The 10,621-nt window shown below is 29.2% G+C and overlaps 1 protein-coding gene across 6 annotated transcripts; it reads right to left on the reverse strand.

Moving 5' to 3' along the window:
• Window positions 1-361: 361 nt before the first annotated feature.
• LOC101251289 (GATA transcription factor 8-like) lies at window positions 362-5,045 on the reverse strand. Of its 6 annotated transcripts, none has more exons than XM_004239618.5 (3): window positions 4,754-5,045; window positions 2,679-2,936; window positions 362-1,474 (listed from the first exon to the last, which is right to left on the reverse strand). In XM_004239618.5, the coding sequence occupies exons 2-3, from the start codon at window positions 2,898-2,900 to the stop codon at window positions 713-715; spliced, it is 984 nt and encodes a 327-aa protein (XP_004239666.1). In that variant the 5' UTR covers window positions 2,901-2,936; window positions 4,754-5,045; the 3' UTR covers window positions 362-712. The 6 variants fall into 6 exon arrangements, with proteins under 6 accessions (XP_004239666.1, XP_069154748.1, XP_069154749.1 ...); XM_069298647.1 differs by having other exon boundaries at window positions 4,469-4,923; XM_069298648.1 differs by having other exon boundaries at window positions 3,621-4,921.
• Between the last annotated feature and the right edge of the window lie 5,576 nt (window positions 5,046-10,621).

A 10,621-nucleotide genomic window follows, 5' to 3' on the forward strand; every position in this document is an offset into this window, starting at 1 on the left:
AAATAATACCGACATCAAATCGAAAAACTAAGGAACTCTGATTTTACATTACGATTATGATTAATAGTTCTTCGATATTTATGTCCATCCCTACTTAGGATTATGATTAGCACTCGATATTAGAATTTGATCAAGCATTCAATGTTTAAACTTGTGATATTATGATTCGTGTTGCAACTTTCATTCGTTTTTATTTATTATCATAACTAAAGTTGGGATTAAAATTCTATTGTATAGGGATCATTTGGTTTAAACTAAGTAAAGTTTAAATTATCGTGTTAAAATTAAACTAGTTATATATCAATATTTTATTTATCCGACTTTATATGATTTAAATTTCTTCTTAATCAATCCAAAAAAATTAATAATAAACCATTACTATTTGAGAATTGCCTGATAACAAATAAACTGCAAAAAGAATTCTCATCCTAAGGACAAGAATAAAAGCCTTAAAACATCTAACAAGACCAACACTGACCCAAACTAACTTTTTTTAAACTAAGAAACTTAATTAACACTAACCTTAGCCCTTAATCTAATCTCCTAAAATATAATCATCTAACTTTTTTTTTTCTATTTCCATATTACATAACATCCCTATACAAAAAGAACATTGAACAAAGAAATTGAAAAAAAAACTAGCCAAATAACACTAAGAACTGAAATGACAGACTCTATGACTAGGAAAAACTGTTTCTCTGCTTCTTTTCATTCACTTGTGCTCCTCCTCAACCGACACATTGCTCGGGTTGAACTCCAGTTGGGTGGCTATTGCTGGTGATGAGGTCCTGGCTATGATGTCGTTGTCTGGGACGATGGTGGTTCTCATTTCAAGAACCTTCTTGTGAGAGTTTGAGTGCAATGCTGGAACAAATGTAGGACTTGCAGCTGGCCTGTATTCAGGGAAGAGTCGTCCTGACTTGTAACGAACACCACAGGCGTTGCAGAGAGTTTTTGGTCCCATTGGACCAGCCCTCCATTGAGGAGTCTTTGTTATCTCGCAATGCTGGCATTTCCGAACTGCTTGTTGTGCCACTGGATTCTGATTTGTCTCGACCGGAGCTAGAGGAATAGAGAATTTGATCTTCTTTTTCTTTTTCTGTTCTGGTTCAGCCGGTTTCAGAATCTTCTTCATGGGAGACTCCGCGAAATTCTCTGATTCTGTTGGAACAACTGGAGCAACAAATACTGGGAAGGGATTAAAAGTTGTTGGGCGAGGACGCTTGGTCCGAGCACGTTGTGGACCACGGTGGCATGGACTAAGGGGTAAAGTTTTTTCCCCCGAGCTGGAAAATGACGAGCTGCTGCTGCTGCTGCTTTCAAGCACAGACACAGGACTCGAAGTCTGGAACTTGCCTTGGGATGACGGCTCTTTCTCAACAGGAATGTTTTCTTTCCCGAGAGTCAATCCCCCGCCGGAGAAAGAATCCTCCACAAATGTTGAAAGCCATTCAAGCTGGACAATATCCTCATACTGTAACACAAGATAACAAACATATCAGACAAACAGTTCAGAGTTGTAATTTTAAATACAAGTTTCTATTCACAAACTATATGTTGATTTATGACTCTTTATGTGCAAAATTAACACCAAAGCAAAAGAATAGGTTGCCAAACATAACTTGGTAGATGTAATGTCCCTTCCTGTGATGACTAAACTTTTAAGAGAATGTTGGTTCAATTTTGCACTTAGTTGCACAATCTAGCTGGTGCAAATTGAATGATATATCTGTCATTCATGATGATGGCAAGGGATGGAAGTTGAAATAGACTGGACTTGACAATCCCAACTACCATGATGGAAACACCCATAATCATTAATTACACTGAAGTCTGAGCAAGTATAATATGGCTAACCACCAAAGAGTATGGTGGAAAGAATGGTTTTTCCTTCACACTTAATCAGAGGTCTCAAGTTAGTAACGCATAGTATGAAGCATTTCTCCATTTAGTAGGCTAGACCCTACAATGTACGAATTTCAAACTAGTCACCACTAATATGAAAGAATGACTTTATCATCAGTATCCCCTCCCCCCTAACTAGAAGTTTCAAGTTTGAGCCTTGGAATCGGAGGAACTCCTGATAGGAGCGCGTTTCAACATTTAGTGGTCCCTATGATGTGCAAAATCCAGTTTAGTCACTACTGATATGAAAGGGGGAAATAACTTCAGCATATGTGAGGTATTCTCTCACCCTTAATAACTAGAGGTTACAGGTTCAAGCCTAGGAAATGGAGTATGGGTCTTTCTCTCTTTAGTGGGCCCTACGACGTGCAAAATCTAGATTAGTCATCCTTAATATAGCAAAAAAGATGACTTCGCCATATGTGCTAGCATCAGTCTAACGCTCATCATAATCAATATTAATAGAAAACATATTGTCCTGCACTTCTCTAACACCGATTGCACAGCTGGCTGGCAGATAACAACAAAATTATATGATAGTCCATCAACTAATCATCATTAAATCCCCATTAAACAGATAATATCTCCAGTTATGATACAATAACTTAATCATTCACTAAGCAAAACATATTAAATCTTTACATCTAATCACGTGACTGAGACATAAAAATAGAACTAGACCCTACATGAATCACTTAAACTTGACCATTTTTCATTAAACACAAATTTAAGTTGTATACACCGACAATAGTAGAGACAAACATAACACTCACCGGAACTGAGAGCTCAGCCGAGAGGTCAGAGGCAGAATTCCGGTGGCTGCCAGAGAAAAGGGAGTCAGAATCCGGTAAGGGGTCATTCCAAATGCTTGGAAAATCTTTGCAATCAGTAGAACTAAGGCCAACATTCTCACTCTCAAGAGGGAAATCAATCAAATCATCAATGTGGTCAAAGAAGCTGCCACAATCTATCTCATCTACCACATTTGACCCCATAGTTTCTTGATTTTTTTCTACTCTAAAAACCTTTACCTGCAAAAGTTTAACACAAAATCATTAACAATGACCCCAAAAAAGAAACTTCATCAACTTCCAATTATCCAAAAAATGATAGTTATATTTTCTATACACATTTTAATAGGGACAAAGATGAAATTTAATGTGAAGGGTAGGGACCAAAAACCACATCATATACTTAAGCTGGAGCCAGAGTGTCAAAATGGGGCGTGGCACATTTAGAAGAAAAAGGTTGAATTTTTTTTGGAATTTTGTTGATCCAAAATGAACATTTATCAAATTTCTTGTAATATTAAGAAACTAATTTCAAAAAGAAAAAATTGGGGAAAATTTTCAAAATTCACACCGATTGTACAGACAAGGAGAGATATTTGCAAGAAAAATGGATTTTTTAAAACATTTATTGAAAAATTGCAAATAAATGCAAATTTAAAGCAGACCTTAAAAGTGCAAGAACTTGTAGACTCAGTGTACAGAAAAAGCTTCAGAGTGTCCAAAATTGTCAAAAATGCATAAAAATAATCTAAACAAGGAAAAAGATGGAAGAAAAATTGGAGCTTTTATGCCCAGACATATCTAGTAACTAAAATTTGTTGGCTCATTTGAAGCAACACACAACAAAAAAGACTTAAAATCTTTTTTCTCTATGCTTCTCTGTCTATGAACCAAACATACTTGAAATTTCAGAAAAAATGGAACCTTTTTTTGTTCTTCCCACTCTTTTCTTGGTAGTAAACAAACATACAATATGAATTTTTTCTTAGGAAACAGTGAAATTTCAGAAAAGGCTCAACTCCCAAGGAAACTGCAGAATTTTCATAGTCTCTGAGAAAGTGAATGAAGAACCAGACAGTAGACTCAGATTGAAATTGTAACCAAAAATAAAGACAAAAACTTTGAAGCATCCACAAGAAAAAATGTACCTCCATATGAAATAGATTAACAGTATGTATCTTAAAGAAGACAAAAGCAAAACCCAACAAATAAAAAATTATAGTTCTTGGATGAGTAAATGAATAATACTATGTACCTTGAAGGAACTAGTAGAAGGAAAAGAAATATGAAGGTTTATGGTGAAAAAATGGGAAATGGAGTGAAGAACATTAATACAACACTTATTAGACAATTCATATAACAAGACAAACTTTGCAACAACCACCAAAAAAAAGAAGTGTACCCCACAAATGAAATATATGCAATTTAAAGAAGACAACAGTAAGAACCCACAAAAAAAAGACTCCATTTTTATGTATGAGTACAATGAAATGGACCCAAAAAGACAGATTTTTTTCACCATCCACTAAAAAAGATCACATTTTTACTGTCATAAAAAGAAAAAAAATGATAGAACTACATTTGCCTTGAAGAAACTAGTAAAGAAGAAGTTGAAGGGATATGAAGGGGTTTTGCAGAAGTTGGAAAATGTACAAGTAAACAACACTAAACACACAATAGCATCAAATAGAACTAAACCCAAAAAATAAGACAATCTTTGCAACACCTACATAAAAAGATTACATTTTTTATAATGAATGAAAGACATATACCTTGAAGAAACTAGCTAGAAAAAGGAAAAGGGAGATGAAGTGGTTTTGAAGAAATTGGGAAATTCAATGAAGAACAAGAAAGACTTTAGCCTCAAATAGAAATGAACCCAAAAAAGAGACAAAAACTTTGCAACAACCACAACAAGAAAGCCTCCATATGAACTAGGATTAACATTATGTATACCTTAAATAAGACAAAAGTAAAAACCCACACATAAAAAAAAAATCACACTTTTATGATTGATTACTATGATTTAACATAGAAAAAGAATGCATAATATGTACCTTGAAGAAACTAGCTAGCTATCTAGAAAAATGAGAAAGGAGTTGAATGGTTTTTTTTTTTTTTTTGAAGAAATTGGGAAATGAAATGAAGAAAGTTTTTAAAAGGAGAAGGGAGAAGTAGGAGGAGAGTGATTGATGGGTTGGTAAGGGAATTGTATCAAATGCTAGCTGTATATTTTAGTGTCACCACCACTCACTCATATCACCCCTCCATTGTCTTGATGTTTAAGTCTCTCCTCCCTCCTCATTTCTTCAATACACCACCATGGGTCCCACACCCCTCTCTCAGTTTTTTTTATTTTTTATTTTATGTTTTGGTGAATTGAAATAAATATTGATTAAACTAAGACCTCAAGTGACAATCATTTTCCATAATAAAATTTTATTAAAATGATCATATTTTATGTGAAAATCTTTTATATTATGTTATATTGTCTGATACTCTTTTTATTTGTATTTCATTATAAAAATTAAAAAATATTGAGACAAATAATATGAGATTTTCTTATAATTATACCATAAAGTGAGGCAAGTTTCTGTAATAAGAATGACTATTTAATAATCTAATACAAATGATAGCTAATTTCATATATTTTTAAATTTTTTATTTTAATTTCATATTAAATTATAATGATATATAATTTTATATATTATTTATAGCAATAATGTGTATTAGGTTTATATTTGATTGCTTTAAAAGATAAAAAGAGAAAGTAGGATACTCTGTTGCCAGTTTTTGCCACTTTGCTTTTATTGCTTGTGTTAAATATTACTAGTAAATAATAAATGTAACATATCTCTTTTACAATCTTATTAAAACATATAAATATTTTCTGATTTTAAAATTTACAAATGATTTGAATCATTGATATTCCAATAATTTTTTTTGTATGATATTAAAGCAGATCTATTTTCTGAATATTTTAAAATAATTTAGTTCCAAGAAGACTTTATATACACTCAAAAGAGGAGAGGTAATATAGAAAAATGTGATGATTTATTTCACTAAATTATAATTAAATAAAAAAAATTTAATCAAAGTAATAATAAAAAATCTTTTTTGCCAGAAAAAAGGGAAAGAAAATGGGTTTCATGATGCATTATTTCCCTTTTAACTAACTTAAATTGCACTCATAGAATCACTTCCTAAAAGACTTTTTTACTTTTCATAAAGTAAATAAATAACGTTCTTATATAATTATTTTTTATAAAGAAAAAAAAAAGAACTAGGGCGTGGTGCACCAATTTTAATTATTTAATAGTGCATGATTTTAAAACTAATTATTTATAATTTATGTAAATACAAAGAAGAAATATATACGACAATAAATTTAGTGTAATCTCACAAAGAAATTAAATATATAAGATTTTATCTCTATCTTTATGGAATAGATAATAATTCTGATAAACTTTTGAATAAATAAATTAGATACAGGCAGTTTATGTTGCTAAATAGTAAAAGAAATATCGATTATCTTATTTAACAAGGATAATCGATGAATTATAAAATAAAAAAAGGTGTTATTTTTAGAGAATTTAACATCAACATTTTTATATAATAATTATTTATTTTTATTTTATTTTATTTTTATAGTGAGTAGAAATGAAAAGGCTATATAACCAAATGATTGCCATAATCAAAACTTCTCTTCAAAGAGAAGCAATCAAGTAGTTGTGTGGTACCCTTTTATACTAACAAATATAATGACATTTATCAAATAAAAACATACTCATCTAATTAAAACTTATTAATCTAATTAGAGTATTATTAGTTACAAAGTCCAAATGGTGATCCCACTTACATCTTTTTTTTCCTTGTAAAAGTTACCAAACTATTTGTTGTCACTACAAATTAATCTCACTAAACTAATTTTTATCATTTTGAAATAACTAAAAGAATAAATAGAAAAATTATATATGTGAGGTCATGTTGAGGAAATTAGGAAAATTTGCACATGGGGTTACATGCAATCAAGAAACAAATTTCAAAATAGGTACAACCATACATGTGTGTTAATTAAAAAAAAACTATATGTATAGAAAAATTGTTATGTTGTCTTATTGTTTTAATAATCTTGTCAATTTCAAATTATTGTTTTATATTATTTATTTATTTACTAGTCATAAGTGCAAACGTATGTCATTCAATTTATAGTAATTGGGGGCAATCACACTTAATTCAATGTTAAAATATTTTATTGATTTTGTTATTGATTATTTTCAAATATTCATATATAAAAATTTTGATTTATGTATTTATTTTCAAAATTTTTACTTTTAAAAAGGTTTTACCTTTTTGGGGTGGGGGTAGGGTTGGGGATGTAATTGCTCACCACAATCTTAGGAGTAAATTAAGCTTCTTAGTTGCTTTCCATTAGATTTTTTATGTAACTTGTAGGAGACATGGAATTGTAATTAAACATTACAATTTTATGTTATCATTCACATTTTGTTGACCCCTCATTTTCTTCTAACACCTTTGAAATTGGACTTCTAACTCTATCATAATTATAAAATTACTAATAATTGTCTATATACTCACAATATTGACTCTCTCTCTCTCTCTCAATACACATAAGAATATTCAAATTGAACCGTTTTCTCCAGTATTTTTTCTCTAATTGTAACTAGTTTAGATACTACGTAGGTTTGGTGACATGATATGATCGTACAATTCAATGTTTCAACCATACGAGTTAAAAAAGAGATACCAAGCAAAAAAAAAAATCTAAAGAAATATCATTTTTTTCAAAATCTAAATAAGAGAATAGTTGTGTTTTTCATTTATCTATTCATGTAATAACATGATTTAAGATTCTTGCGCAATATAATGATAATTTTCAATCAAAAGAAGGCATTAAGTTAACAACGATTATAATACTATTAAAATACGTGACGTTACTACTTGAATTATCAAACTTAATTAAAGTCATAAAGCTATATATTAGCTAGACACACACTAATTAGATATTATTGGTTTTATTCTTTTACTTTTCCAAGTTTGGCATCTAATCAATTATTATTTCAAAGGTCAATCTCAAAGTTTGACCTTAAAAAAAAAGGCTATTTTTGGTATTTCACATTTACCAAAAAAAAAGTTTCGAAATCTAAATCACGTGAGGAGAGCGTGCGATCAAGCACATTACATGACCCCACGTTCTTCCTGTGTGGGTGTGGGTCCTACAAACCACGTTACGGCGTCGGTGGTGGGTCCCACTTACGAACATAACATCCACGTGGCAGTGCCAGGTGGAGCCCACACGGTGGAGGAATCCACTGGGATCATTGCCAGCTTGGCATTTTTTTAAAAATTGTTTTTAGAACAAGGTCACATGATTTTGTACCTTGGGATCTACAACTGACACTGTTTTTTTATTAAAAAAATTAAAGAAATAATAAAAGTACATATATTAGCTTAATGCAGACGAAAGTTTCTATTTTAAAAAATTTTAAAAATATTTTCAGAGGAACAAAATTGGTCTAATCATGATTGAGAAATGTTGCAGCATCAAAATTTTGAATCATTAGGTTAATGATCAAAACATTTACGGTTATTCAGAATTTAAATTACTATATATATTTTTAATTATATTTAAAGTTTTCGGATAATGAATACATTATTACGAAAAAATAAATCTAAGATATAAATTTAACCTATTAAACATTTAGTATTTATCACTAAAAATAATTAAAATTTTGAAATTATAGGTCCAAAATCATTGAGAAACGTTACGCAACTTTAGAAAGAAAATAAAACGAGATAAATAAAGATTTTTAAATTTCTAAGCTCACCTAGAGAGACATATCCAATCATAATCGCATAGTATAATACTATAACTATCGATACATATATTAATATTTAAATATTTTATAAAAAATATAACACTACTACGTAAAATTTAAGGAGAAGAGCATGAGTTCATATGAACAATCAAATATTGATTTTCTAAGTCAACCTTAAATTTTTAATAGAAAAAATATAATAAAATAATTGAGTTCTCTACTTAAATTTTTTTTTACATATTAGTGTCAAATACATGTTGTGATTGACTATAAAAATAGTCTTTAACTATGTTACTCCATTTAAATTTTAAACTATTTGTGATCAATATTATATAATCTATATTATTCTTAATTTAAATGTCTCACACTCAAATCCTAAGGAAATAATGATATGAAAAGTAGTGATTTACATCATTTAATTTTCTCTTCATACCATATATAGTTACATCAACATCAGCTTGAACATGTCTTGTCTATATTATTATTTACTGAACATGTTGAAAATTTGAATTCATCTCAAATTAAATATTATATATTTTATTCATTTATAACTAAAATATTTCGAACTAAAATATTTAGAATTCAAACACTATAAGAATAAGTAATCTGTCTAATTAATATTATACAATCTCATGCCACCATTACCTTAAAAACAAATAATCATTCAATAAGTCACAATATATCTCCTTAACTAGTTAATCTATTCGATGTAAATTTAAATTATTGATCTGCCTTACTTAACTTATATTACTCGATGCGAATCAGAAATAATGATGTTAGTGAATAAAATATGATTAATTGATCATAAATTTTAAAAAATTGATTTTCACCCCCATAATGTACTATTGAGATGTAGGGTCGATTAATTACATTGCTTTAGAACATCAATTTGAAGATTGTCCTTTTGGGCCATGCTTTCATGTGGATATTATCATATTTATTTTCCATTTTCTTAAATTTTACTCAAAAAAAAATTGTTTGTTGTCTCTTGGTCAGGGTGTTACACCTTTTTAATTCGATGATCGATATTTGTATTGAATTTTAATTAATATGTGGATAAATTTCACACTCATGATAAAGTATTTTCTAATAAAGATGAATATATAATTAGAGTTTGAACCCAAATTTATTGATTAAGATGAAAATTTTTTATATTGATGATTGTCCGAGAATTACTATTGAATTTAAGTTATAATGAAAATGATATATCTAATAATTTTTACAAGAAGGTTTTAGATGATAAATATTTTTGCTTTCAACTTTAATATTCTGAGTTAAAATTATCAAAAACAAAAAAAAAATTAAAACAAGACAAAGCTCGATCTGGGAAGAGTAAAAAGAAAATAATTTCAACTTTCTTTTTCATTCATTCAATGATTTTTTTTAGGCTCATATGGAAAAGAACTACTCAAAAATAATTAGATTGGCTATTTATTATAAGAAAAGAAAGAAGGAAGAAACAAAAATAATCATATACTTAAATTTAGATATTTATATCAATCTAATGAATATATAATACATTTAATCACAGTTAATTAATTAATATAAATTCATACTTAAACTAATGAAAGATTATTTTTTTTAAAAAAAAATGTTTAAAATGAGAACTTTAATGCTTGATTTACTCATATTTATTGAAAAAACAAAAAAAAATTGACCTTGTGATTTATTGTTCACCGACGCACCAAATGAGGCGTGACAGCATTCATAAATTGCACATGCCACATTCAAGTAGACTCACTCCTTTGTCATCTACTCAAAATTATGGCCAAACTTTATTCAAGAAAATATCAATACGAATAAAATAATAATACAACAATATATTTGACGGGAGTCTGAAGAAGGTAGTGCGTACACAATGTTATTTTTATTTTGAAAAGTCTTACTTTTCTTAAAAGTATATTCGATATGAATGAAAATACTCTCTTCGGAAACAAGTGTGATCAACTCTTACTTATTTATTAGTGTCTGATAAGTAAGTCAAAAAAAGATTCTCAATACTATTTATATGTAATCTAGCAAAATATTATGGGATGATAATGGTTGAAGGGTGAGGAGAAGATAATGAACTCTTCGTACGTCTAT

This window comes from Solanum lycopersicum, chromosome 5 (assembly GCF_036512215.1).
Source record: "Solanum lycopersicum chromosome 5, SLM_r2.1".
Classification (NCBI taxonomy): domain Eukaryota; kingdom Viridiplantae; phylum Streptophyta; class Magnoliopsida; order Solanales; family Solanaceae; genus Solanum; species Solanum lycopersicum.

Bases quoted from the DNA above. Each gene is read 5' to 3' on its own strand.
- LOC101251289 (XM_004239619.5), bottom strand. From the start codon at position 4,164: ATGGAGTCTTTTTTTTGTGGGTTCTTACTGTTGTCTTCTTTAAATTGC. The intron at 2,937-3,951 runs GTACATAGTATT...AAACTTTTGCAG, and splicing joins CTTCTACTAGTTCCTTCAAG to GTAAAGGTTTTTAGAGTAGA. The intron at 1,475-2,678 runs GTGAGTGTTATG...CTTGTGTTACAG, and splicing joins CGGCTGAGCTCTCAGTTCCG to TATGAGGATATTGTCCAGCT.